A 27547-nucleotide genomic window follows, 5' to 3' on the forward strand; every position below is an offset into this window, starting at 1 on the left:
ATCCTTGACTTATTTCCATGGCACTAAAAACAGTCAGCAATCCCTGAACATAGTCTGGATTCATAAAGGTTTTCTGACAACAGAATACCTTCTGCTGCCTTAAGTTGATATTCTACCCCTGTCAGAGGAAAGAAAAGGTCTCTTTAGCAATATCTGTCTGCTCTAAAGACTTCATGTTTCAGCTCACTAGGTGGAGTCCTGAACACTGTCTCCAAGATTTTTGACCAAGAGATTACTATGAGAAAATATGGCACATATCCTGAAGGACTTGCAATTTTTATCAGTGGGAATTTTCACATCTACAAATATTAGATTGGTGCCAAAGTGATCATCTTGCAGAAATGGATGCTGGGTGAGTGTAGAGATTAATTTTTCCTCTTTCCATATTCTAGAATCATGGTTTACTCTATGGGTAAACATAACCTTCAGTGTCTAGTTGTGAGCTCTTATTCTGCTATGCCATATCCTGAAGAAAATATGTCCTGGAAATTGATCAGAAACTAAGTGCAGGATGCTTTGGTTTACTTTGGCAAACAAGGATTTGAAAGGAAGTTATGATTTGGGTGTATAATGGTGGTTGAGGCTTTGGTAGTGAGGAAAGACTGATGGTTTGTCTCTGGGGAGTGGTATTGAGGGAACCTTTTAGCTATGCATGCAATCTGTGGGCTGTCCCAAACCATGTATCTGAGCTCAAAGCAGCTGCCTTGTTGGCTCAGAGCCCTCAAGCCTGCTTGTTCCTGGGATGTGCCTGCTCCTGCCTTGCCATGCATTTTGTATTGCCAGTATTACTTCAAGATTTGATTCTGTGTCTTCAGGTGGAAAGTGCTATGGGAGAACACACTGATGGAAGCACATGTGGTTGGGGCATAAGGAAAGAATGGGGCAGAGACAGGATCCAAGCTTGCTTTTCAATGTGATTGCAGCCACATGAACCTTTTTCCAGGTATTTCAAAATGCTATGTAAGCAGTCATTGAGCAGCTGAACTCTGTATTTTTCAGGGAACAGCATAACCATGGACATACAGCTATTTTATTTAATGTGACCAGATGGAACAACCCTATTTAGATTTAGAATACAGTGAATTGTAACACTGTTTTTTCTTCAAGCAAGAAAAATGTTACCATAAATACACAAGCTTTACACTTGAGAAGATGGAGAGGAAAATTTCATCCTCAATGTATAAAACTATGTAATAATTTATAAAAATGCTTCCCAGTTGTAACTAATATGTTCTGTAACCAATATGTCTTTTTTTTCCCCTTTCTTTTCTTTTCCACTGTATACTGAATTTCAACTGCTGGCTAAGTGTGTGTTTTGCTTTCCAGAACATATGATTCTCATGGCAGTGGGGGGATATTCTGTAGCCTTTATTACAAAACCCTAGTCCTTTAAGCTGTGGGTTTCATCCCCTCTGCAGGGTTGCCTCTACTTTCTTCTCAGGCCTGTCCATGGACAGCATTTCCTTTAGCAAACATGTTGACATTGAAGGGTGCAGCCCATGAGAGACAGATAAGAAAGCTAAGGAGAGACAGTGTGGGTTGGAATATAAAAGAGGGTTCAGCTGCTCAAAGCATCATTACTGCACCTCTATACCAGGGAGATCATGTACACTGTCCTCCCAGTCCAGGGGAAAAATTCTGTCACTTGTAGCTAAGTAAAATTTACAGGTCACAAGATGGCAGCATGATCTCACTAGTCAGGGTGACAAAATTTGAAGGGTCAGGTCAATAATCTTCCTCAACTCAAACTCCTATTTTGAACAGTCAGAAAGTCCTGTATCTAATTAGCTGAACTTCTTAGGCTCTAACTGCTATGTATATGGGTGAAACTATTATATATGTAGGTGAAAAGCCTTTTAAATCACCTTTCAAACTAACCTATTTCATTTACATTCACATGCACTGGGATAATATTGACATAAATTTCATACTAGGAGTTGAGTTCAATACAGACCAGAAAAAATGATACCAGCATGTTATCTAACTAACCAATAAAAATGGCAACGTTGATGGCACACTGACTTTGCAAAGCTCGTGCAACTGGCAGTCATACTGCTGTATTTTCACTTCCTTTCTGCTCTTGAAAGCAAGGTGTTCTGAATGCTGCCTCAAAATACACATTTCTTAATGAACATTAATTTTTTGATATTACTACTGAGTGAATATAGTCCCTGTGAAGAGCCAATTAATGTATTATTTTCTTTCTGTTTGAGGAGTATTCTGTTTTCATCAGCCTTTTTGCCTGCCTCGTTGTCTGTTTCAAAGAGATCTGCCCATTCTTACCATTTGTCATGAGCTGAACATTTCCAATGTGCAGCAGCTCATTTGGAAAAAAGGACTGTGCTAGGGAGAGATGATTCATCACATCAGTCACCATATTATATAATGCAGAGCGATAACAAAGCTACTGAGAACATTCCTAGCAGCACTATTCCCACTCGTGACTTTAAATACTTAGTGCAGAAATATCTGTAAAAATTACTGGGGGAATCTGCATCTATTTGGAAGAAAAACAAGCCATGAGAGCAAGGCAAATATATCCCCATCTTCAAAATTAATTGCAAGTTTTTATGTTACAACTGTAGAATTTTAACCCATAGATGTTTAAGTGCAGCTGCCAGATGTGCTTTTTTGGGAATGTTGAGTCATAGTTCTAAAAGTTGCTTGCATCTGTCAAGTGAATATGATGTTTTGACATACATGCAAACTGTTCTTATGGGTATTTACTTGCTGAATTTACAGGTAGGTTTTGCTGGACAATTTTGCGAACTTTGGACTTTTGAACACACAAAATCTGAAATGGTCATTTGCTTTGGCTTTGTTTACCTGTTCAGATGAAAATTCTTACCTAGTTTACTCTCACCAGCTAATACAGTTTCAAGCACGCCTAAGACCAATTCAATAAAGCCAAAGAAAAATGAGAAAATGGTACACTGCCCTTTCCATTAGCACGGTTCCATCCTAAGCGATTGGCCACATGGTGTCACTGTGTTTTAAGGCACCAAATCCTCTAGCAATAAAGCCTAGCAACTCCCAAGTTTTCAAAGCATCCCAACCAGGTGGTATTATCTAAAGAGACACTTCAGCAGAAGTGACGAGCTCACAAAAGCTTCACATTAGGAGAGTTTTAGGAAGATATTTTACACAAAACATCTATGTCTCAGCTTCCTTTACCTTCCTGGAATAAGTCAGAATTTTTTTAGCCCAAAACCACTTTTTCTCAAGATGCCTGCATTTTGGAACATGCCTGTATAGAAAGCTTTATCTTAAATTGTTGCAAGTTAGAAATTTAAAAATTCATCTGTGCCGGACTCATCCTAAACTTCAGTCACAGTGTTTTTCTCCTTCTGTCTTTGCCTATCTGAATTTGCAGCAGCCTTTGGCTCTGCTGAATAGAGGAAACTTGGCCTTATGGTGCTCAGAGCAATATAAACTGCATCTCCTGGGACCCACATAATGCTGTTTAATCCCTGCTAGCTCTGAAGAATGCATTGCACAACACACCTGCTCAAGAGAGCTGTGCCAAAAACTGATGTATTGCGCATCTAAGGAGTTTCATAACGAACAGCTATAGCAACAGTGAAAGAAACACTTGTGTACAGATACAGTACAAGCCTTAGCCAAGCTGATGATATCTGGCTCAGGGTGTGTCAAAAGGCTGCAAAATCTCATGCAGTGCTAAGTGTTGGTGTGCACTGTTTCTTCTGTGAGTGGTGAGCCTGGAGCAGCAGGCCCTGTGCTTAACACCCTGTTAGTCCTCATAGGTTGGATTATTGTTTCATAGGAAGCATACACGTCTGGCAATGGCTTAACACCCATGGAGAGTGCATGGTGCTTTGTTTTGCTGGTTAGCACATCAGGGAGTTGCAATGCTGTCCCTAAGCCAGCTGCTCTGTATGCTCTGTATGGAGCTTACTCTCTGCAGAGCTGCTGAGAGTAAGAGAGCTGGTTTAAGATGTGTATTTCTTAGTGATAGTTTTGCTAGCAATTCTGTTTGGACCAGGAATTCACTTGTAATATGTCTGTTTTGAGGGCCATATCTTCAATTAAAGCACGCTGTCAAGTCATATTTAGAGTTATTAGGTCTACAAAGCATGGTGCTCTGAAAATTCCTGTGCCTCAGTATGAACTTCAGTGCAATGGTATGAAATGAGGAATTTGCTGTGTTAGTCTGGCCTTGAATGTGACCTGAGATTAAATGCTAAGTAAAACCTGGATTGTCAGATCTCACAAGCTACAGTAGAGCTGAGATGTCCTGTTCCTTGCAGAGGTAGCAACAGTGCAACAAGTGGGTTTGGAAGACCATTTGTGAGTCCATTTGTGTGTGAGTTTGTGAACAGCAGATTACTTTGTGTTTCCTGTTGCTATTTAAAATGTAAAACCAGCTTAGAAATATGTTCCACTGATGTTTATTTAGAAAAACTTTCTCAGATATGATTTTGGCCTACGATTTGTCCTATTTCCCCCTCACCCTTGCTTTTGTGATTATCTTAAGTGGAAGAATTTTCCATTGGCCTCTGTGGTGGCCTTCAGTATGGGAGCTTCTGAAGAGGATAAAACATGGTGTGGTTCATCCCAGAGGAAGAAGAGCCTAAAGCAGAAAGTATAAACAGTAGCGCAAAAGAGCAGATGGGGTCTCCTGTAGGGGAAGGTGGTAGGTCAGTCTTGGGAGCAAGTTTGGCATATTGCCAAAACAATTTGTCCTTGTTCTGCAAATCTCGGAAATTGCTGACCTCATTATCTAAGACACAAAGCGTCTCCTGGTAGTGTGCAGGGGAGTCCTAACAAAACTGTAATTATCCTAATGGCACTGCTGCCATGATGGTTTATAAACTACAAACAGGAAAGACTGAAACCCTCTGACACAGATGAGATGCAAATGAAGGGTTGGTGCCTCTACTATAGGAATACCAGTAAGAAATGGAAACTGGCTGAGGAAATCCTTCAAGGTTTGTCTCCAGGAACTGCCTTCAAAATGTTTGCTCAGGGAAGAAAGCTGTGAAACAGAGGGTGTTTCCTCCCCTTGTGGTTTTATGAACCTCAGGCCCTGGAACCAAGACTCCTTCTGAGGAAACTTTTATGTGTTGTCTTGTTGATGTTATTATCTGGGAAGCTCTAGTAATCCATATTTTTTGGAAGAGGTGTCCTGTATATCAGTACCAAGGGCATTTCAGTGCTAGTTTCTAACACAGATTAAAAAGTGAGTCTTCTTGAAATAATGGGAACAGCTTGTCTCTTCATCTGAAGCTTTTTATGAAGCACAGAGACCATCACTGCCTGTGGATATAGGTCAACTACAGGTTTCTAAAATATGTTTGATATATAAGGAAAATCTTGAATATGAAGAAAAAGAGATTTTTAAAACAAAAGCTATCTATGAATATTTAGTTGGACCTACCCAATGTATGCATTTTTCCCAGTCATGCCTGAATCAAGTTCCTCATGTTTCAGCTACACATAAAAGAATCATCTAGTTTTGATTTAAATTTAGTTATCATGTAGTGGGGAAATGTGGTGTGGAGGCTGAGAAAAATCAGGGGTCACCATGTGAAAGGAAGGTGTAGGAGGGAAGATACATAGTTTAGATTTAACGCAGGTTTCAAGATCAGAAATAGAATTTATTGGCACATATAGTACTGTGGCACTGTGAAAAGTCAAGAGAGAAGTGATTTGTTAAAAGTGATAGAAGTTACAGATAAGCTGGAGACCTTGCTCTGAAAAAGATCTGTAATGTGAATAGAATACATGAACATCAACATGGACAAAAAATAGAAGTAAAGGAACAGGAGTTTAACAGTAATTAAACCTAAGAAAAAATGTGATATATTTGGTTTTCACAGGGAGCAGAGAGGGGAAAAGGGGCTGATGTTTTGTGCATGTTCCTTTGTTTGGTTGTGTTCCAGTTCACCAAGCACAGGTGCACCTGAGGTGGCACTTTACCTGTGAATTGTCTTATTAATATCAAATGGACTCTTTCTAAGAGGAATGTGTGCAAGTGTCAGAGAAGATCAAAGCTTTTTAAATGCATATGTTAACTACTAAATGGATAGCAGAAAAGCTGGAATTGTCCAAGCACAGGATCTACTAGTGAATTACCTGTAGCTGAAGATCAGAAAGATGTCTCTTAATCTTTTTGGCACATCTTTTCCAACAACAAAGAAGTCACTTTGATCTTTTTGTCAGCATTTATGGGTTGTTTTTTGTGTGTCTAGCTCCCTTCAGTAATCTGGAGTGGTGAGGGACAGGAGGCAGAGTGTAAGGGATGAGGATTTTACTTGTGCTGAGCTCTACACTGATAGCAGTAAAAACCCCAAGATGCTCTGTTGTTAGACTGTTTTTCATTAAACCCTATCCTGACACAGACAGACCACATAATAGTGATGACTACATATCAGAAGGAAGGAAGTGGAGCTCAAATGATCATGACCAGAACTAGAATTAAGATATCAAATAGATATTCCTGTCACTAGAGGCTGAAATGGATTGGCATGGATTCACCTGTACAGTTCTTCTTTCAAATATAGGGGATGAAAGAGGTTGTTACTAGCTGTTAAGATCTACTCCTATTTAGGAAAATAAAAATTTAGAAAAATCATATTGCTTTACAGTATCTTTATTTCTTGGTTTTGCAATGGAGACCATAGTATCTTCCATTGGAGTTATTAATATAGACTTCCTAGTACATGAGTATATTGAATGAAAATTAAGCTGCCCTGCTCACTGCTTCTTACAGACTGTCCCTGGTGCCATGTGAAACCATTAATTAACTTTCTGACTCCCAGGTTATTCCCCCCTGAGCTGAAGGATGTTTTGCTTGGGACAAGTGAAGAGCATTTAACTGCATCTGTAATAACGTAATGCAACCATTCATTTCATTTGATTCAGAGCCACATAAGGTTAAACAATGTCCTATGTGGAACAAGAAGTGTCTTAAAGTATTAATTCAAAGGGTGAGACACATTTCTGATCCATGCCACAGCTAGTGGACCTTTTGATGCTCTCTGGACCTTGGGTAAACTGATGCCTTCCACAATACAGACACTTGATGGCAAATACACTCAATTTCTCTGAACATTGAGAATATTGATATACAATGTTTGTGTTTGTAAATGGAAGGTGTATTCTACAACAACAGGATAGTTGTTTTTTTTTTCCTTTATGATATTAGTTTGTCTTTCCTCTGATTTGCAGCAGTTTCTCAGGTGATCTCAGGTGAGCTGGCTACTTTCATTTCACACAACAAATTTCTCACTAACTTACTTCAGATGTACAAGAGTCAAAGAGCAGGGGGTACATTACCATTTTAAATCTTATTTCCTCTCTTTTTACTGTAAGCAAGTTGTTGCACAAGGCATTCCATGCTCCACATATCTGTCCCTGTTGTCAGCTGTTTATGTATCAGGTCTGGGGAGGAGGAGGAGGAGGAGGAAATATGCGATGTGTTATCAATAGCCAGGTACTTCCCATTCCCAGTTTTAGCGTACATGAGGAAGCAGCATCTGATGAACAGAGCCGATCATACGTTTTCTGATGCAACACTTCTCCATTTAAAAATGTTGATTGGATTCTGTATTGCTGGGCTGGCTGGTTCTCCTGCTTCACAGGAACCTGCTTGGAAAGCTGTTGTGCTTTCATACACCTTGCTGACCCACCTGGCCTGTTCCTCTGGCTACCCATCATTCTGTGATGACAGGACACTGCTGGCTTCTCCCACTTACCAGGGGCTACCCCCTAGGCTGGTCAGCAGGTGAATGAGATGCCCATTAGGTGTTCTTAGGCTGTTGGTCAATTCCTTTGCTTCCAGCTTCCTAGATCTCTTAGCTGTGAAGCTCCCAGCATGCCCAGGGGGCTGCCAAGACAAAACAGTTGTGTAGGCAGGGTCCTGGCATGTCAGCTGAGGCATCAACCCAGAAATGTTTCAAAATCCTTCTTATATATGGGAGTGAAATCTTTTTAGGGAGGTGTGCCAACATGATTTCCTCTGTGGGATGAGCATTCCAGCTCCCAGCACGAGCGCAGGACACTTTACCTTTTTGTGGTTGATAGTTTGCTTGCTGGTACTTGGCTGACAAATGCATTCAGTATGTGTGTAACTACATGGCAGGGAAGACCAACAATTAGTGGATTTGAATCATACAAAGCAAGGGTCTCAGCCACTTTGCAATGTGTCTATTGAGTGGGAAGGGTTGCAGAGTACAAATTGTGTGTGTTGCAGGGAAGGCACCAGCAGTGGTTTGTGCTCTGTTGAATTGGCAGGCTGTGGGTGAGTTTCCTGGAGCCGTTTATGGGAGAGGCAATCATCTGAAATCTAGTCTTCCAACAGATCTCTGCCCCTGGAAGCTCTGAGTGAATGCATCTCCCCCAGCTCAGACTCTTCCTGGCTAGGTCCACGAGATCTAATTTTGGGAGTTTGGTGCATAGGTCTGGAATCCTCTGCCAAATGAGGCAATGTAGGTAGCTTTATTTAATGTTCTGCTCTGAGCAGACTCAATGCTTTTCATGACCTACACAAAAGTTTTTTTTCTTGTTGGCCATATCATGTCTTACATGCCACATAGACCGTGAATGTGGGAGGCCTACAGTTAAAAACACCAAAGTTCCTTGAGATGCAGAAGGCTATACATTTCCCTTGGCTTTGGTATGATTTTCTAAGTTCTCATGTTTCAAGAAGCACTTCATAAAAATCTTCAGAGCTTCAGAATTCCCAAGGTATTATATAAGTTAAGGGTTAAAAAAGATCTGTGTGTGTAAAAATATTTTTTCTACTAGACCAAAAGCATTTAAAATTGCAGTGTTAGGCAAGTGTCATGTTTTATGTGCTGCTGAAACAGAGGAATTAACCCTGACCTAATATGCATACACAGAGACATTCAGAGATAATATCAGGCTCTGTGGATGACTCTGCCTTGGCACAGGTTAGAGCAGCTCTCCTGAGATCAGCTGAGATGCTCACTGTGTTTGAAGTGCCAGGCTCTCTGCTCACACTTGTCTGCCTTCTCAGCTGGCTTAAGGAGAGCAGGTGGCAGAAAGCTGCTTTCATACCAGTGGAATTAAGCTGAGACAGCTTTCAGTAAGGCAAATTCCCAGTTTGTTCTATTAGGAAAACTTTTACTTTTTTTTTTTTTTTTGTCACAGAGATGGTGCAAGTTGAGTGAAAGAAGAGACACACACCTAAGTGAGAAATTTTTCTCATCAGAAATATTTTCTACAGGGATAAGCATCAGTGCAGAGGGAGCTTTTGTATTCAAGTCCTCTGTAGAACCCCTGAAGCTGTCTTCTGCTGTCAGAAGTTATAATCCACCAAAAGTGAGTCACAGGACTCTTAATTGCTGTAAATAACCTTGCAAGGCTCATAACAAGTCTAATGACTAAGTCAAACTCTGATTATTTTATTTTAAATTGTTCATATAGCTTGGTTGATGTCTAGAGCTTTTGTATTAAAAAAAGAGGATGTAAGTGAAGAAAAGAAAAACAAAATTCAAATTTGACAATCTTTCAATAACCTTAGAGGATACCTACAAAGATGTAGTGAAAAGCCCTGTGGCTTTCTGGTAGTGGGATCAGTGGATGGTAATGATCCACTTGCAGGAATGTGCACTGAATTGTCTGATGTGTTTTCCACCTCTGATACTCATTTCCCTTGGAGTGCTGAAGTTTTAGACAGCTCTTACGGACAATGTTGCTTGTCCATGGTCAGATTCCCACTGCTGAGCTCAAGCTGAGGTAATGGCTGCATGCTGCTACAGAAGGGCAGCCCTGGAAATTCCTCAGGAAAAGGAGAAGAGTAGTTTTCTGTTGCTTCAGCCCCTTGAATGAATGTAGCATTTTGCCAGAGCAGTTCCAGAGCCAGAACTGCGAAGCAAGAGCAGGGCTTTCTAAGCTTGGGAGTTGGACTGGAGCAAAGCCTCCTGTTTTAGCAGCAACTAGGTCTTAGATTTCCTGCTGCAAAATGAAACTTTGCCATTAGGTATTTTTAAGACTTGAGTGTTTTCAGATATTTAGCAAGGACTCTGTGTCAGTATTCACTTGTTCTTAGTGATCAGTGTGCCAGCTCTAAAGGCACACTTTGCAGGCATTTCCAGAGCTGCTGGTGATACACCAAAATGCATTCAGTTCTCCCTGAATTGGCTGTTTTTATATTTCTTTGCCTCGCCTCTATGCTCAGTTCGGTGGCTTTTCTTACATTTACACTTCACTGAAATCTTCCAGATTACCTAGGCCAGGACACAGGTTGACTGATGCTAGCTTTAGTTAAGAAGCCTACCCATTGGCAATACCAACCTACAGAATAGCACAGTGAGGATGCCTGCTCCTGTTTTAGTCTTGCTATTTTTGGACACTACTACTTAGACAGTAAGTAGACAAGTAGACTAAATACACTTAGTACACTTAGTAGTGAGTAGACACTACTTAGTAAGTTACTGTCAGTAATACATTAATTGAACCCTTAATGACTTCCATATTATTTGAAATAAATTACTGTATATTTTTTATTTCTTTCTCAGACAGTATCTAAGGGCTGTGCTCAGGCAAAGGCTGGACCTTGGAAAAATGCACATACAGGGTTGAAAGAGGATTGGACAGAAACAGAAAGGAAATGCTGCTGTATGTGTCATACAGTCACTTCAACCTTTGTTTTTTAATTAGTCTTGCCCAGTATAATAACTTTCAGTAGCAAACATGCCCTTAGTAGATCCTGCCCCAAAGAACTTGAGTTAAATAGAGAGTTAAAAACAATAACAGAAAGCAAGAGTTGCTCTCTTGATTCTAAAAAGGTGACCATTAAATAAATGCAAGAGGTAGGTGATAACTGAGAAAGAAACTCTTCTCTTGATAATTTGAAGCTGAATACCATAACCATAAGTCAGGTGCTCCTGTCAGCCAAGTGGTGAAGTGTAATACTTACCTAACTCTTCTGAGGTCTTTGCACAGGCAATTTTGTACTGACATCAGTGTCAGACTATTTGAATAAGATCTAAAGATAAAGGTTTGAGAAACTGGCTTGAGTGGAATGACATTGAAATATCTTACTCAATTATTATTTCAATTAGATGCTCTGCAATCACTTGGTTTAAAATAAAAGAACAATTTCTAAACATAAACACAGTAGGTTTCAATGTGTGGCTTTACATTGACGTGTCTTGGAACGGTAACACTGCAGTCCTCAGATACCCCAGGTAAGTAATAAGCAGCTTCCTCCCAACGTGAACCTGCAAAGATCACTATCTTGCCATATTTACAACCACACCTGCAAAGCACCTAAGGAAATTAGTAGCTCTCTTACTCTGGCCAGGAAAAAGAGCCAGTGATACTGGATTTACTGTATGATGTCTTTGTTTAAGATAACAGTGGTTCAGGAGATAGGTAAGAGGATATAACACCTTTTACTTTTCTGAAACAGGGATAGATCTTGATAGCCAGAAGGACAGTTCATTTACAAATGTTATTACCTGATTGCTGATTGCTGCTCAGATAGACATCCTGGTATTTTATTCTAATTAACAGCAGGTACTGAAAATGGTTGTTTGGAAAGTATTCAGAGATCTAAAATAATTTCAGATTGTCTGTGTTGTTTGCTCAGAATGGGGAAGGGGGAAACAATGAAAAATTAGAAAGCTTTCATTTCAAAATTAAATGTTACATCTCCTAAATGCATTTCTGAAACTTGCTTTATAGCTCCTAGTTTCCCGTGGTAATTTTGAACTGAAAAATTGAGATAGATTTTCATAAAGTTTTTGTTGTTGTTTGGATTATTTTTTTACAGTGGTTAAAGAAAAAAAAATATAGAAAAAAAATGCTTGGGGGATGAGCTAGAAAAATAATTACTTTTTTTTCTCAATTTCTGAGAACATTTTAAAAAAATTGGTTTGAATTTGACTATACACATTTATTTTCTTAGATAACTTTAATTTTCCTAACCTAGCGACTGAGCAGAACAAGCTACAAACTGACTTATGAGGCAAAAAGAAAGTGACTGTTATCTCCCATTTTCTTTGTCTGGCAAAACAATACATCTCCTCAACATGTAGAGTCTTCCACCTCCTCCTACTCAGTGATGTGGCTGCATCTAGCCCTAGAAAGACCCATCACTTATCTCTATATAAAAGCTTTTATGGAATGAATGAAAAACTTTTTCTCAAACAAAGTTATGGGATGTTTATATTTATAGGAGAGTGCTTTGGTAGCTGCCGTCCTTCTTCATGAAGCTGTTGGGACCAAGGGTGGAAGGACTATGAAGACATTGCCTCAGTGAGGGCAGTTTTTGTACACCAAAGCTGAGTTTGAAATTTTGCAGTGCCATTGCTGAGGCAAATAATGATCTCCAGCTAATGAGACTTCTGTATCTTTTGCAGGTTCTGTCCCTGTTAGCTTTTCAGTTTATGCCACCAGTAGGATAGTCCAGTTCACAATCATTTGGAGTTGCTGCCACTCTACTGCTTGGTTTCTGGCAGCTCAGTAGCTTCCTGCAATTAGTAACAGTGGGCAGTTAGTGAGCAGCCCACTGGGTAAATTGCATGTAGCTGAACACTATATTAATTAACTTGTATTTCTTTCATGCTGAGCTTGCAGCATGGGCTTGCATTCCTTCCATTCTGATTTTGTTTCACACAGTCTCTAGTGAGCATTACCCAAGTGCCAATAGGTAGTGTATGAATCAATTTAACCTCAGCATAACTTGATGTGTCTTTTTATCCTTTTCCCCCTCCCCCAAATTTAATTAATTTAATTAATAAAGATTATTTCCAAATACTTTTTTAATAGTAGTTTGGAAAAGAAGTAAGATTCACTCATAAACATGGAATGAGACTGTCCTAATTAACAAGTAAAATCTTTCTAGAATACCTCTTCTCTTTGTCTCCTGAACAGTATTTTACAATCTCATGCTGCAGGTGCAGTATCATATTTTCTGAGTCTAACTCCACTAGTATAACTGCACTGGCATGACTATGTCCTCCCTCTAAAAAGGGGAGGGGGAGGACTTTCTGTACCACCTTGAAGTTATTGCCTGATTATTACCTAGTTCACTAACATATTCTGCTGTGCCCTCTTTGGTTCAGGTTTAACCTTTTAGTTTTGTCATTCCTTCCTTATGCAGTTGACTTTGTCTTACTTTCCCCATCTTGTGTTTTTTATGTCTGCAGCAAGCCCTGACGTCCTGAAGGAAATGCATGTGGTAGTTGTCAGCATGCTTGTTGACAAGAAACACAAAATGTTTTATGTATTTTGGTCATGCTGATTTACTGGAAACATGAAGTTCTTGGAGGGGTTATTGGAAAAATTACTTCCACAGCTCTCCAAAATAACCTTTGCACCTTGATTTGAAAGCATTCTGGGAGCTTTTTTTTCTTCTTTCCTGTTCCATTAAGACGTGGGTCTCCCTGCTGCAGCTGTTCTGTTTTTAGTGTGTTGCTCTGTTTCCAGGCAGACATACCACTCTTTGAGTGGAGTTTGTTGTTCTCTGGCTGGTTTTCCACTTGCTTTCTCTTTAGGAGGAAAGTTTGTCAGTGCACTGCTTTGGTCTCTCTGTTCACTATAGTGACAGTGTCTGACCAAAGCTGAAACAGCAATACAAATGTGGAAAACCAAAACTCCTCTCTAAGTCTAAGCTTTTTTTCCCTTATTGTCTGCATTTTTCCTTATCTCTGGAAATGGGATGTTACTCCTGTGTCCATGGAAGCAAGAAGATGAGTGTGTGCATTGCAGTCTTAACTGGACCTATAAAAATGCCCAAGTGAGGCTGTTAAAACAGTGTTAGTGCAGGAGTCCTGCAGGCTCACATAGTTAATTGCTCTGAACTCTACATTGTTTTCAATTGAGTTTTTGTTGATTTTTCCATGAGTTTTGTAACTGCCCTTTGATTTGCTGCACCAGACATTTGTTTGAGATATCTTTCTTTTCAGTATTTCAAAAATTTCAACCTAGTGCATCTAGTCCTCACTGGTGGTGAGCATGGTGGTTGCCTTTCCAGCCACAGCAGAGTCTGTAAAATGTCAATTTGAGCCATCGGTTGTCACTTGAAGAAACCCAGGAGCATCTGCATAAAACTGATTTTAACTGGTGACAGTTTTTTGTGGAAAATATTTTATAAAACAGATGATCCACAGTTGTAAACCTGAATTTCATGAAATATATGAAGCCAAAGACTTCAGGTAAACCTGTTTTCCTAAACAACTATTGTGGTTATAATTAATTTTTTCTTCTCTTGTCAAAAGCCAAATTCATAAGTACTGTTTGATGAAAAATAGCTCTTGACATTCTCCATTGGTTTAAGGTGTCCACTGGCTGTTTTGTGAGGCTTGATCCCATCTTGTATTGCTATGCCCCAGTGAGAACATACCTCACTGAAAATTTAAGGAGGCCTCCAGGCCTTTTCCAAGTCTGGGTCTGTATACCATGAAACTGCGAGTGTGGATTAAGGTACAGACAGAGCAGCTTGCCTGGAGCAATGTCCTGACAGGCATCCTGTCAGCAGGTCACAGTGGGCATGGGAGAAGTGGAACAAGCCATTCCTCTGCTTCTTTAGGGGATGCCTTAGGACCCAGCACTGTCAACAGCAACTTGATGGGGGAACAGGATGGGAAGCTGGGAAATGGCAAGTTAGCATATTCATATAAGAAGCAGGTAGAGGGGAAATGCCCAGAAGGCATGCAGCTTTCCCTTTCTCTGCCAATATTTACCTCAGTTTCACCAGTGTCTCTGCCTTGGCCAGGTGACCAGCCAGTAGGTACTTCCAGGTGAGGAGTCGTGATTTGCTGGTTGTCAGAAGGATTCCCAATTCCCAGTGTGGGGAATATATTGAACCCCTATTGTAGGAAAGGTTTAAAAGAGCACTTGGAAGTGGGTTGGTCTCCCACCAGAGATTGTAATAGGTGAGATTTGGTTCTCCATTCCTTTTGGCTATTTTTTTTTTTCATGGAGTATTTTGTGGAAGAACTTCAAACCTACTGAAAATTAATCTTCTGACTAGACACGTGGAAGAGTTGGGAGTGAAGGAAAACTTTCTGAACACGTCAAAATCAACCCAAACACCTAGTGGGAGGATGTTGGGTCAATAGCAAATTGTGAGAAATAACACAAGTGTCAGCCTTTCTGCTCACCTCTGACATTGCAGATCTTTCCCTCTCAGATGTAGGCAGGCTCTCCTCTACACAGAGGAGGCAGAGGGTGGAGCTCGGCGCCTGTATAAATTATATGTGTCCTTCAGGTTATTTCAGCAGCAGCAGCACAACAAGCTGCCAGCGTGTTTGTCAGCTGACAGATCTGTTAACCAAGTCAGGGTTTCGGTCACAGCCGCCATCTTCCGTGCCATGGGGAGCCCACCAGCCAAGGTAAGAGAGCGGCAGCCCCACGCTTCGCTGGCACCTTGCTCTTGGGCCTCTCTGCTCCAGCTCTCCCGAGCAAACTCCCTCCTCCGTGCATCTGCTGGGATGCAGGGGCTGCTGGGCTGTGGCAGGGGCATCCTGAACTTTGCAGACTCAGCGTGCTCCTGTTTTACCTCACGGTAACTAATACGTAAGCGAGCTTCAGTGAGAAGACAGAGGGAAATGTGTTCTTTTATCGTGTGATGTACGTGCCGGAGTGAGGTCCGTGAAGCAAGAGGAGGCTGGTCTTGAAGAGTTTACCTCCCCTAAAATGAAAGTGCTTTAGCCCTCCTACGTGCTTTTCTCTGGATAGCACACGTTCATTGCTTGCCCCAGCTGAAATAAACCAACAGCTTTATCTAGCAACAAAGCATAATCTGTATTACTTTAGCTGCAGGGGAGACATCTAACGAGCTATTTGGCTCGTTATATCTAGCTATTTGTAACGTAATGTTTACAGCGTTTGCAATTCTACTAGAAGTATTTCATGTCTGGACTTGAGTTTTCTAATAGCAAGTTCCATTCAGAGATTTTAACTGGTGGCTTTTAGTATAAATTAACAGAACTATTAGCTGAAGGTTCCTTTCTCATGTATATCTTAAAAAAATAATGGGCATGGTGTCTGAATGCGAGGCATGAATTATTTACAAATAATCATTCTTTATGTATCAAACCCTGCATCAAATTTTGCAAGAAATAAAAGAAAAAATAAAAAGAAGTAGTATGGGCATTCATGGGCTTAAAATATAGTGAGAGACAATGTTATATGCAACAACCTATAGAGATCATTAATTGTGCCATGGTAATATTTGCAGGCAAAGTTAAAGATTAGAAAAATATCAGTATCTTGAAGGGATGTCTCAAGTTTTATTTTGTGGACTATGGAATAATTTCCATCTGGTAAAATACTCAGAAATTTTGTCAATTCAAAGCCCCGAGGGACCCACTCATATGTGTAAAGTAGTGACTGATATATATGAACAGGAGAGACATCCCGAATCAACAATGATTCTTGAAGTCATCCATCTGTGATTACATGAAATTACAGTCTATGTTTGTAAGATGAATTAGGTTTCCTCACTAACTGTTCAGCTTTCAATGATAAAATTTGAGACAACTGTGATTCCCAAGCAAAATGACTCCTATAGTTTTCTGTATTTCTTCAGTCAGTCACTTTTTCCACTGGAACTTTTCATCCCTTTAATTTTAATGGAAGTAGGCAGCTGGTTGGAAAGACAAATTTCTAGCAGTGCTCTCACTGATAGAAAGGCTAATAGCCCATACTACATGATCTATGTGGAAGAGAGAACTTTAGAACCAGGCTGGTTATGAATTTTTCTTATAGTTTATACATTTATAGATTTAATCTCAATTTGGTAAATTGTCAAATTGTAGTTGGACGAAACCCTCAGTATCTAACATAAAATAATGGTAAAGGATCTGCCAAATAGTAACATTTGGTATGAGATCTTGTGGGCAAGATATGGTATAGCTTCTAGTACAAGAGAAGAAAGTAATCCATGGATTAGATTTGGAGAAAGAAGTAATCCATGAAAAAAGTAATTATTCATGTCTGAAACATAGGTATAAAAATCCTACATCTGTTTTCAAAATATCAGAAGACAGCAAAATCCTTATCTAAAGTTTAACATAGTTTGGTGTTATCCCATGGTGATAACTCTGCTCAGAGAGCTGCTTAAGCTTGGTGCAGGGAGAATGAAACACTGACATTCCGATCAACCTTCCAGCATGTTCAAACCAAGGACTTACTTAAAATAAAAGAAGAGAACAGGTAGTTAATGGGATGAAGTTCTCAGACTGCAGAAACTTCCCTAGAATACTGACTTTCTAGTGAAGGTAGCCATGAGATGATCTTCTAGTCGCAGCATGGAGGGGCAATAAGGACTGAAATCAAACATATGAGCTCTTGGTAGGTTTTTCTTTTCTTACTGCCATCCACAGACTGTTTTGGTAGGCTCCTCAATATTTATGAGCTTTGAGAAGATTTCATATGCTCAAAGTTGCCTTTTTGGAGTGAATCCTTAAGTGACTGCTTGTAAAGAAGAGTGTCCTTCCAAAGCTGATCAACATTCCTATGGAAGGAATCAGTGAGTGCGTATTATTACAATCAATGAGATCTGAATTTTCAGTCTGTTAGGGTTTGATACAGCTGTGGCAGTTCTGACATGCAAGTTTTATCTCCTGATTACTGACTTTTCTGTATTTTCAACAGAATGAGTCTCTCAAGGCTTGGTTTGAGAGTACAGAAATACAGTTTATTGCTAAATACTGTCAAGTGAAAAGAAGTTTGTTGGTTTCTTTTTTTTTCCAAGTTCTAGACTTCCCTTTGGCACTCTAGAGATGCTGATATTTGTTGGACTGGAGTGTTATTGCCTAGGATGCAAGAGTACACAGGCAGCCAAATCCTGCACTCTTTTGTTGGCCTCAGTGTCACTCTAGTAATTTCCCAGCAAAAATAGAACGATGTGCTTCTGGGAAAGCTTCCTTTGAGCCTGGGTGATTACAAATGGGGTTTTGTTACTCTCTGCATGCCTGTACAAAAAACCATGTTTCTCCCAAGGAAGTGAACTAAATCCAGCAAGACCAGCAAGATAAGAGCTGCAAGTCTGTCAAGGGATGTCTGGATAGGGTGTCTGTGTTCATCAAGTTGCATTAATTGTAAAGCTACATGTTGCTTTTCATGTTGTGAAAATAGCAAATGGTACCTCTAAGTGTAATTATTTTTTGTAGAAGAGTGTTCTGGAGTACCACCACTTTCAGACAAGGATGTTATTTTAGACCATCCAAATCAGACCCTAGGAGTCTGCTCTGGATTGTTGTTGAAGAAAATTAGCTCTGCCTTTATCTGATGAAAAAAGGAATTAGCCCACTTCTGAATGGTTATCACAGGTTTGGAGTAACTGCAGTCTTGGGAGATGGATGGTTTTTGGCTTCCTTGTGGGCTTTACAGAGCCCTCAGGGTTTATTACAGCCACGTTTTCCCATCTGAATCTGTTTGTCTTTTATCCTGCAACAGCACCAGGACTAAGCTGCACCGAATCAGCTTAGAAGTGAAGCAGGAGGAGCAAAAAGTCATCTTTGTTGATGTTTCCATCATTTGGCAAATGCTGAAATGTGTAAGGAGAGTGATTGCTGTTGGGAGAGGAAGGCAGGAGGAGTGAGACATTCTGGTTGTAGAGGCAGAGGATGAGAACATGACATCTGTCACATCTGAGAGTACTCTGAATATGACCTGCAGATGCACCATTTTTATAAGCAGTTAGGAAATTTTCATCACAAAAAGTTTCAAAGCAAATTTTATGCCAACATCTGTTTCTTCAGTGAAGGCAGGTTCTGTGAATGTTTTGGGCTTCTGTTGAGCAAGGGAGAAGTTGATTACAAAATGACAAAAAATTAACATAATAATTAAAACTAGTCACCTCTGTAATTGTCTACATAATCCAGTAATTCACGTAAATGAAAACCACTAGGAATGCTGAGTGAGTGTTCCAGCTGGTAGTTCTATGTTAAATAACTATTTGCACAGGAAAATTAAAGAAGAAAAAAAAAAGGAAAATTCTTTCAGCAGGCAACTGGAATAATATGGAAGTGTCCCAATTAGAACTTGTAATGTCCACAATGCATTAAACCAAGGAAGTTTTAAATATGACAGTTTAAAATTCGGAGGAAGACATACTAGGAAGAGTTCTTTTCACACAAGAACAAATTTGCTTTGCATTTTGATACAAGCCGAGAGACAGACTAACATGATTTTATAGGTTTAACAAGGGTTTCTCTGCTCACGGCAACTTAAATATTAATCTGAATTTAAAAAGTATGTAACTTTTAGGTGACATAATAAAATTTAATATTAAGCCCTTATTTGAACATGCTAATTCACAGTTCAGATTATACCCATCTTATGTAACATAATTTACTTGTAAACAAGCCTGGATGAAGCTGAATATAGACTGTTCTCATCTCTAATAAACATGTCCAATAGTCTCCACCTCATTTTAAAAGAATTTTAGATTAACTGTAGTGAGTGACTCTTTCTGTAGAGAGATTCCTCCTCTCCCAGCAGCTTGTATCTACAGAGATAATAATTCCCTTGTCAGGAAAATTAGTCATGGTGCTAACTTTCAAAATAAAATGGTCAAATTATTCAGTGACAGTGTAATGAGATTTCCTGTTTATGCAAATAGACATAATATTTCAGTTGGTAGTTTGAGCTTTAAGTTTTAATTTATTAGTGGTAGTGGTACTGTAATAGCTGCATGTTATACTTAATATTGTTGAGAAACCATGCTAGTATGGCATGCAAGAAAAACAACCAAAAAAACACCACCACCAACAGACTAACAGAAGATTAAAAGGAAATTTAAATGTATCAATTTAATTTAAATAAAAAAGATTTAAATATTTTCCCTGTTTCTGTTATTAAGATTGTTACATTTATATATGTGTTCATTCATGCTCATCAGAACATCTTTTTGAAAATGGCAAGTATTTTCTGAATAGCTTAACCTGGAAAGCTTAACTGTCAAGAGTTAGGAACAAGTAACTTCAAAGAGTGTTAAAATGATAGCCTGCCTGAGATAGAAATAAATCTCATGTCTGGAAGGGAAGTGCTTCCATTCTCATTAGGTATTTTCAGGATACGTGATACGGCATTCTGTGATATCACACCTGCAAAGCAGGGCAGTTTTTATTTTGTCTGAAGGGTCTCTGCTGGGCCTGTGGTCTGTTCCCTCAAAGTCAGCAGGGTCATTTGATGAGCTTGTCCTGCTTACAAGCATCACAGAAATTCAGTCTTAGCTCAGATACAAAGTCAGAAGTTCCTAGTGCATTTTGGTAAGTACCATGTCCTGGCCTAGGTAGGTCAGCAGTGGCATGGCCTGGACAGGCACCTACAATTCCTAACATCCCCTTCCAAAGGCCTTGTTTGGAAATGCCACCTGCAGGTAGCATTGGACCCTTGGGGTGTTGGCAGTACGACAGTCACTGTGGCCATAAGTGCATCAGGTTGCCTGAAAACAAGTGCCTCTGGGGTGAATAAGACTGCTTTCCACACCATTGTCTGAGCCCGAGTTTTCTCCCTCTGTCTTCATTTCCTCAAGCTCCTTAGCAAACAGCCCAGTGTGCCACTGTGTTTTCACCTTAGTGTGGTGTACTTCCACTTGAGGGTGGTCAGCTCACTCCAAACAGACGTGGGCAGAGTGTCCCCTGCACTGTTCAAAATGCATCTTGTTTATGTATTCTGAGCTGATCAAATTATTGCATTTGTTTTCTCTGCAGATGAAGTTTTGCCCCATCCACATGCTTTCTGTAAGAATCATACAAGCTAAGAACATCAAGTCAAGAGACCTGTGTGAGTTGTGGTTTGATTGTGTTTTTAGTCACCTCCAGAGTTGACACAGTGAGCAATATTCTTAAGTTCTGAAGGTATGCAAGCAGCGTACGTAAAGCACAGCAGTAGAAATACTAATGCCAGGGGTATAATTAGATCAAATATCTCTGGTATCATTAGATTGGAGTACATCTCTAATGGCATTTCAGGGAGATGGCAAAAAATAAGACACCCAGATTAATTTTCTAAGCCAAGAAGAGAAAGTAGACTTCATTAAGACACTGCAAGCCATGAATCTGCTTGGGCAGGAATTTGGCCACACAGGCTGTGAATTTAGGGTCCTTTTAATTGAAATGTACCAATTATGCATAATAAGGAAAGGTAAATTAGAGAATTTCAAGGCTTCTAAAATAACTTATCTTTCAGGGTATTTGCTGCTCTCAGATGACCAGACACAATAAATGATATTGATCGTTTTGGTTAAGGAGGACCTCTGCAGATCCAGTTCTAATGTTGAACATTCAAGCAAAACAGACTTTTCTGTGTATTTTTGTGTTCAAGTGTCTTTAACTCATTATCTGCCCTTCACAGCCTCCTATGTCTCCTCCTCCAGGTATGCTGTGGACCAGCCATTCAGCTGCCATTTTTGCAGAGGTCTCCAATAAGTTCCTCATTTAGGACAGAGGCATTAAGATGCCTTTTGTCAGTTTTGAATCTTCTGGCCTGTATATTCCTCTAGCAAAAAATGACTCACTCAGCATAAAAAAGCATCACTTTGCATTCATTTACTCGAGTTACAGCTGAGGCCATCCATGCCTTGCCATGCAGGGCCGAGCCTGGATGTGAGGGAGACCAGAGGGAGTGAAAGCCCTGTTGGCTGAGTAAATGCCTGCCGAAGGCTGCCTGTGCTCCAGTGGCAAATGCCACATAGCACCATCCAGAGGTGGACACTAGAAAGGTGTTAGTGTGACAAGGCCTGTACTTCTGAGTTTCAATGATCTCTTCTATCTACTCTATTGAAGGGACAGTTCCACTTTCGTGCCAAAACCTTGCGGGGCAATGTTATTCACTGCTTGATACCAGTCTGAAGTATTTAGGCATCTCGGGCTGCAGTAGAAATCTTCCGTCAAGTCCTGACTCCAGCTCTGAAAGACATCACCTTGGAGATTTCCTTTCACACCGTTGTCAAGCTTCACAAAGTAAATGCGCTTCCCCACCCTGGCTCTCCCCAAAGGATGGCTGCTCGAGGCACTGACCACACTAACCATAAGGAATAGATATAGGATGGAAGTGGAAGGAAGATTTCCAACTTGCTTGTGCCCTCCAGTTCTTGGGCCCATGCTGGGCCTGAGCTGCAACAGATGATCTTGCCTAGTGCCTAACACCTCTAGACAGCCACTGTGTCCCCTCCGCATGCTTGTGTGACTCAATTGAGCAAGCCAGTCCCTGACCTTTGCTGTAGTATGCATTCTCCTTTCCTGTAATCATCCTAACAGCCCTTTGTGGAGCCAGCTGTAGTTTCAGTTTAACTTTTTAACATTGTTGACTGGAATTGTAAGGACTATGCCTGAGGAATGGTCAGTGGGCATAGTCCACTTTCCTCTTTCTCTTCACATGGCAAACGTGGCTCTTAGCATACTTTGCCTGAGCATGTGTACATTTGCAGTTTGGAGTTACTCAGGAATTAGATGGTTTTCCTTGGTTGTTTGCAAATGGTGATCTCTTTACTAATAAATAATAAAGAGTAGTAATATTTATTCATCTCCAGGATTATGGCCTAGCCCTACTGTTCATCTATAATATTGCCATCAGGTTTTTAATTTTTCTCTGCTACAGTGACTGCATCAGACTGCTATGTACGCTTGTGGCTGCCGTCTGCTTCACCTGGAAAGCTTCAGACAAAAACCATCAAGAATTCTGACAACCCTGTCTGGAACGAGACTTTCTACTTTAGGATCCAGAGGGAAGTTGAGGTAGTAAAAAAATAGAATTTTCACCAATTTGAGTAACTGGGAATCCTCAGCTGACATCACATTGATCAACTGTGCTAAATAACATAAGAAAATGCTTGCTTAACAGACTGGTTTGCACAGAACAGTGGACATGAGAAGTAGTGTTTTTCTCAGCAATTTACAGACATTGGTGATGTAAATGCCTGTATCTGAGTCCAGACTCCCTTTGTTATCACCCAAGTGAAATAAGTGCTGTTGTAGTATACTTCTGTGCTATTTTGTCATGGCTAACTTCGAACGAACTTTCCCTCCACTGATTCTAAGGGAACAGTAGAGAAGTTGCTGTGGTGTAGACAACAAATGTAATTCTTCTCTATTTGGAAGAATTTGTAGAACTTTGTTAATGAAGAAACTCTGTTCTTTGGGTGGGTAGTGGGGTGCAGAGCACTGGCATATTTTCCTTGGGAGAGTGGGATTCCATTTCATGAAGTGCCTAAGATTGGGTGTAATTATGTTCTACATTAGCAGACTCCTGAAGGAAAAGACATGCTTCTTCATTCTTACTGCTCTGCTAGTGAAACAGTTGCAAAAATCTATAATAATGTCTTTTTGTTTCTGCCTAACAGAAGCTCAATAAGTGTTCTTATTTATTTTTTCTATTACCAGAATGTTTTAGAATTGGCAGTGTGTGATGAAGATCCACTCACCAAGGATGACATGCAGTTCACAGTTCTTTTTAATGTTGCTAGAATCAGACCTGGGGAGACAGTCCGTGAGACATTTGCTTTGAAATCAGAGGTAAGGGCTGGAAACACAGGGAGAGGGATCAACAAGACCTCATTGTCCATGTTGTCTTCCATGTTAAGTAGGGTTTGGATCTTCATGGGCAGGTAGCCTTATATATTGTTCTCAGTACCTCATCACAACAGATGTAATTTTCTTTATTTTTGTGACTTCATGAATCTCTTTTTACAAATTCAGAAAATGAAGCAGCTTCTCCCTCATGCTCTCTGAGGGAAAAATATTCTAACAGAAAGCATCTGTAAATAATAATTTTTATCTTTTAGAATTCAAATAAATACTTCCTTACCTTTCAGCTTTATCCCACTTTTGCCATGCTTAGGGGAAATTTTCTCTTAAATGGCAACTTATTTATTAAAAACATGAAAACTATTCACTCATCATTTGAATTAAATGATTCTTTCAGGTTTTTTCCCCTGTTGGTGTTCATGCTGGGTTTCTTTCTAGTTGATTCAGATTTCTCTAGCCCATAGTAAAGGAATGTCTGTCCTGCTAACACGTTTGGTATTTTATTAAGGAGCCCATGAAAGAGAGTTTCCCAGTAAACAAAGCTGGGATAGGTCTGTGACAACTCCTGGGCTTGTCTGAGTGGTTGCTGAGGTGTTGCTACACACTCATTACAGGAAGGAGACAATCCATAAAAGCAGCTACTTCCCACATGCTGAAAGCTGTTAACATGGGTTTTCCTTGTGACCCTGCTGGCTGGGGCTGTGCAACTTCTCAGCCAGTGGGTGAGTCACTGGGAAATACAATGATTCAATAACCACTTCAGTCACTTGCCTAATTCATCTCTTCTGGATTCAGTTCAAATGTGATTTAAATGGCTTGTGTATAGAAATGTCTCTGGTCTTAGTGCATTTGTTGCTGGGCTTTCAGTGCCTTTCCCCCATCTACATTGTCTTGCAGAGAGCCATTATATTTCCTTTTCAATCAAGCTTTCCCTCTCTGATTGTATCTTTGGAAATATGTAGAATTCTACATATCACACAATGGGAGATTATTAATCTTATGTGCCTTTCACAAGTCTGTGGTTTCTGCTGCAATTTCAGCTTTGGAAAGATATAACAACAAACCTTTTTTTGGTATCACTAGCAGAAGAGATGTCAAGCCTTGAAGTGCTTTTTAGGTGTGTCTGTGCTGCCAAATTCTTGCAGCCTTCAATAATCTATATTTATTTTACACTTTTCTTTTTAGACAGAGAGGTGCTCTAAGAAATGGGAAAGTTTGGAAGTGGAATTCTGGATGGAAAGAATGTGAGTAAAATTCCAAAGCTAGAAGGTGTAGATCTGCCAGAGAGTAAAAAAAAAATAAATAAAAAAATAAAGTAGTTCAGTGAAAACCGGCTATGCATGATCAGAAGGAACTGTAAATAAGACTCCTTATTCTTAAACATGAGGAAACTACAGAAAAAAATCACTTGTGTTCTTGATTAATTTCTCCCACAGTGAAACTCAAGAAAATATATTTAATTTACCTGTGAGAGGTACCTTAAGAGACAGTATCATGTATGATGATGGCAATCATCTCCTGCAAATGTGGAAGCAGTCACAGTCAGACATATAAAAGGTCAGAAGGAGAAGCAGTGCTTGGGAACCAGATTCAGCCTAGAAATAAGAGGAACATCTTTCACCATTCAAGTTATAAGGCATTTGGGCAATGTCCATCCTTAGAAATCAAATCTAGTTACTTACATATTTTACAGCTGAAATTTTTAGAAGAAGTGTTAAGCCTGGAAATGGTGTTTGGTAAAATACCCTGGATATACAAAGGTTATGTACTACATAATTTCAATGGCCCTTTCAGATATATGAAAGCATTTATGAATGTGTGTAACACAAGGGTGTTGGAATATTTGCCTTAGTGAAAGATGCTGTTAGTAGACTCTACAGATTACTCATATTATTAAATAACCACATCCATTCAGTGACAGACCAAGGCCTTATAAGGTAAAATATCTGGGACAAAGATTTCTTATTGCTTACCTCTGTGTTTTGCAGTCATACATATAGCACAGTGGGAGCTAATTCTTATTTGCCATTCATTTGTGATCAGCCATAAGTTATAATATGAACTAGTCAGAAATTTCTTTCCTAATAAATGTTTGCAGAACACATTAATAGTAGTCTTTGCTTTCCCCAAGTCATATGGTCATTTGTTAATAGCAGGACATGATTCCACATATACCAATATGACTTTGTTCTGCTGTAACCTAGCACATAGTTGTAAGTATCAATATATTTATGGGATTTCTTTTTGTTTGGTTGTTGTATTTTGGTTCACGTGCTTAGCAGGGCATCATGTATTTTTCCTTTTAGAAAACAAATTGTGATAACTTACGTATATCCAATTCTAAGTGGGAAAGGTCATATAGCTGCTATTTAGAAAACTAAACACACCAAAATCCACCTATTCACACACCTGATTTTAGTTGGTTATTTGTTTTTGTCTTTTCAGTCCTGGCCCTCCAGAACGTCTCATTACCAATGATGTCCTAGTGGTAAGGTTCACGTGAGAATTTATCTTGGAGTGACATCTGCTTCATTTTGATCCTCTCCTCTTCCCCCCTTTTTATAGATAGAACACAACCTACCGTGGTAGATAAGAGCATGGTGTGCATTTTAAAGTCAGAGATATGGGACAGTGCCCTTTTGTTGCAGCTCAACTGCTGCCCTCTCCATACAAAAACAGAAGATGTGTTTTTGAAGTCCTCAGCTATTACAGATGTCAATATGTTGCCAAGCTGTGGTTTGTTACTCTTGCAGAGCCCCATATTTATTGGTGCTCAAAGCGGAAACAGATTGTGCTTCTCATAACACAGCATGGCATTTGGCAGGAAAAACCAAGGTTATAAAAGGTCTGTAGAAGACAATAGTAGGTATTTAGTGTGCTTGTGACTGGAAGGGTATCTAATATAACAGCTTTTTTGGGAAGTGAGTTTTTTAAAGAGTTATTTTAGTGTTTAAGCACAGAGCCCTGTTTTGGTGTTAGTCAGCATGTGGTGCATTGCCTGTCTCCTCGGGCTGGCCCAGCAGCTAAGGAGTACCAAGTACTTCATGCCATCTGCTCCAAGCTGGTGTGTGGTTCCCAGATGCTAGCCCTTGATACCCCTGAGGCAAAGTAACACATGTTCTATTCTTTTCCCCTCATTTTCTGCGTGAGGCACAAGAGTTGCAATGATTGGCATGCATTGTTCCTGAAATTAAATGGAAAACTGTCCTGGCATGAGGTGAACTGTAGTGACTCAGGTGGAGGGTAGGGTGGAATGAATCCATGATCTCCCTACATCAGGGCCAATAAGAAGATGCTTTGTAGACTAATCACTGCCACAATACACAGAAACTCATCATCAGGTATTTTCCCCCACCCTTCCTAAATAATTATTAGATATATGTGTTTGGGCACCAGTGTGTTGTACAGAGTTTCCTGATTTTGGGATAATTTGAATGTGTTAACAATCTCTGACAATGCATCACTGTATTGGCACTCTGAAGCAGTGCAACTTGGGCTACTGTCCTAGAATAATGAGCTCTGAATTTTCTCTTGGGTTGCTCCCAGCACTGAGACCAGTTCAGTTTGCTCTGTGTTGTAGGTGGTGGTTGTCTGCATGATGTTTCATTATTTGCAGCAGATGTATTACTCGCTTTCTTCACCCTTTTCTTTCCTGCCTTTTACAGTCCCGTGAGGTTTGCTGCTTGGAAGTGCATGTGGACATCCATGAAAGCAGGAAATATTTGAAAGGTATGGCAATTTCTCTGTGAACTGAGGGCATGACCAAACCAAACCTATTCTACTCATTCAGATGCAGATGGAAGCATTTTAGAGTACAGAGACAATAAGAATGTTCTAAGTTATATATAGATAGTGATATATGATCTAAATAATAAAATGCAATGCATTGAAATGCCCTGAACTCATCTCTGTGTCTTTTCCTTGGAGCTATCAAGTCTGGACACAGTAGACTTTGCTGGTGGAAGTAAGAGAGTGCTGACTCTGAGAGCACTCCAAGCTATGGGGGTAAAGGCAGGAGTTCCAGGTCCTGTGCTGTAGGAGACTTGTTGGTGGGGTAGCTTACAGAGGAGCTA

At 39.9% G+C, this 27547-nt stretch overlaps 1 protein-coding gene across 6 annotated transcripts in view; it reads left to right on the forward strand.

The window, feature by feature from the left end:
* LOC107205985 (cytosolic phospholipase A2 beta-like) overlaps positions 1-27547 on the forward strand; it is a 50957-nt gene that overhangs the window by 6189 nt on the left and 17221 nt on the right. For 3 of the 6 annotated variants that reach the window (XM_033515025.1, XM_015631188.3, XM_033515026.1), the window contains 8 exons: positions 183-352; positions 20661-20733; positions 21735-21911; positions 22549-22685; positions 23331-23462; positions 24660-24718; positions 25920-25962; positions 27140-27203. In XM_033515025.1, the coding sequence (XP_033370916.1) occupies positions 20661-20733; positions 21735-21911; positions 22549-22685; positions 23331-23462; positions 24660-24718; positions 25920-25962; positions 27140-27203 (685 nt within the window). In that variant the 5' untranslated portion in view covers positions 183-352. Of the gene's footprint in view, positions 1-182; positions 353-14936; positions 15330-20660; positions 20734-21734; positions 21912-22548; positions 22686-23330; positions 23463-24659; positions 24719-25919; positions 25963-27139; positions 27204-27547 lie in introns of those variants that run through there. The other 3 variants (XM_015631186.3, XM_015631190.3, XM_015631191.3) reach the window with 3 other exon arrangements.

Source organism: Parus major, chromosome 5 (genome assembly GCF_001522545.3).
Source record: "Parus major isolate Abel chromosome 5, Parus_major1.1, whole genome shotgun sequence".
Classification (NCBI taxonomy): domain Eukaryota; kingdom Metazoa; phylum Chordata; class Aves; order Passeriformes; family Paridae; genus Parus; species Parus major.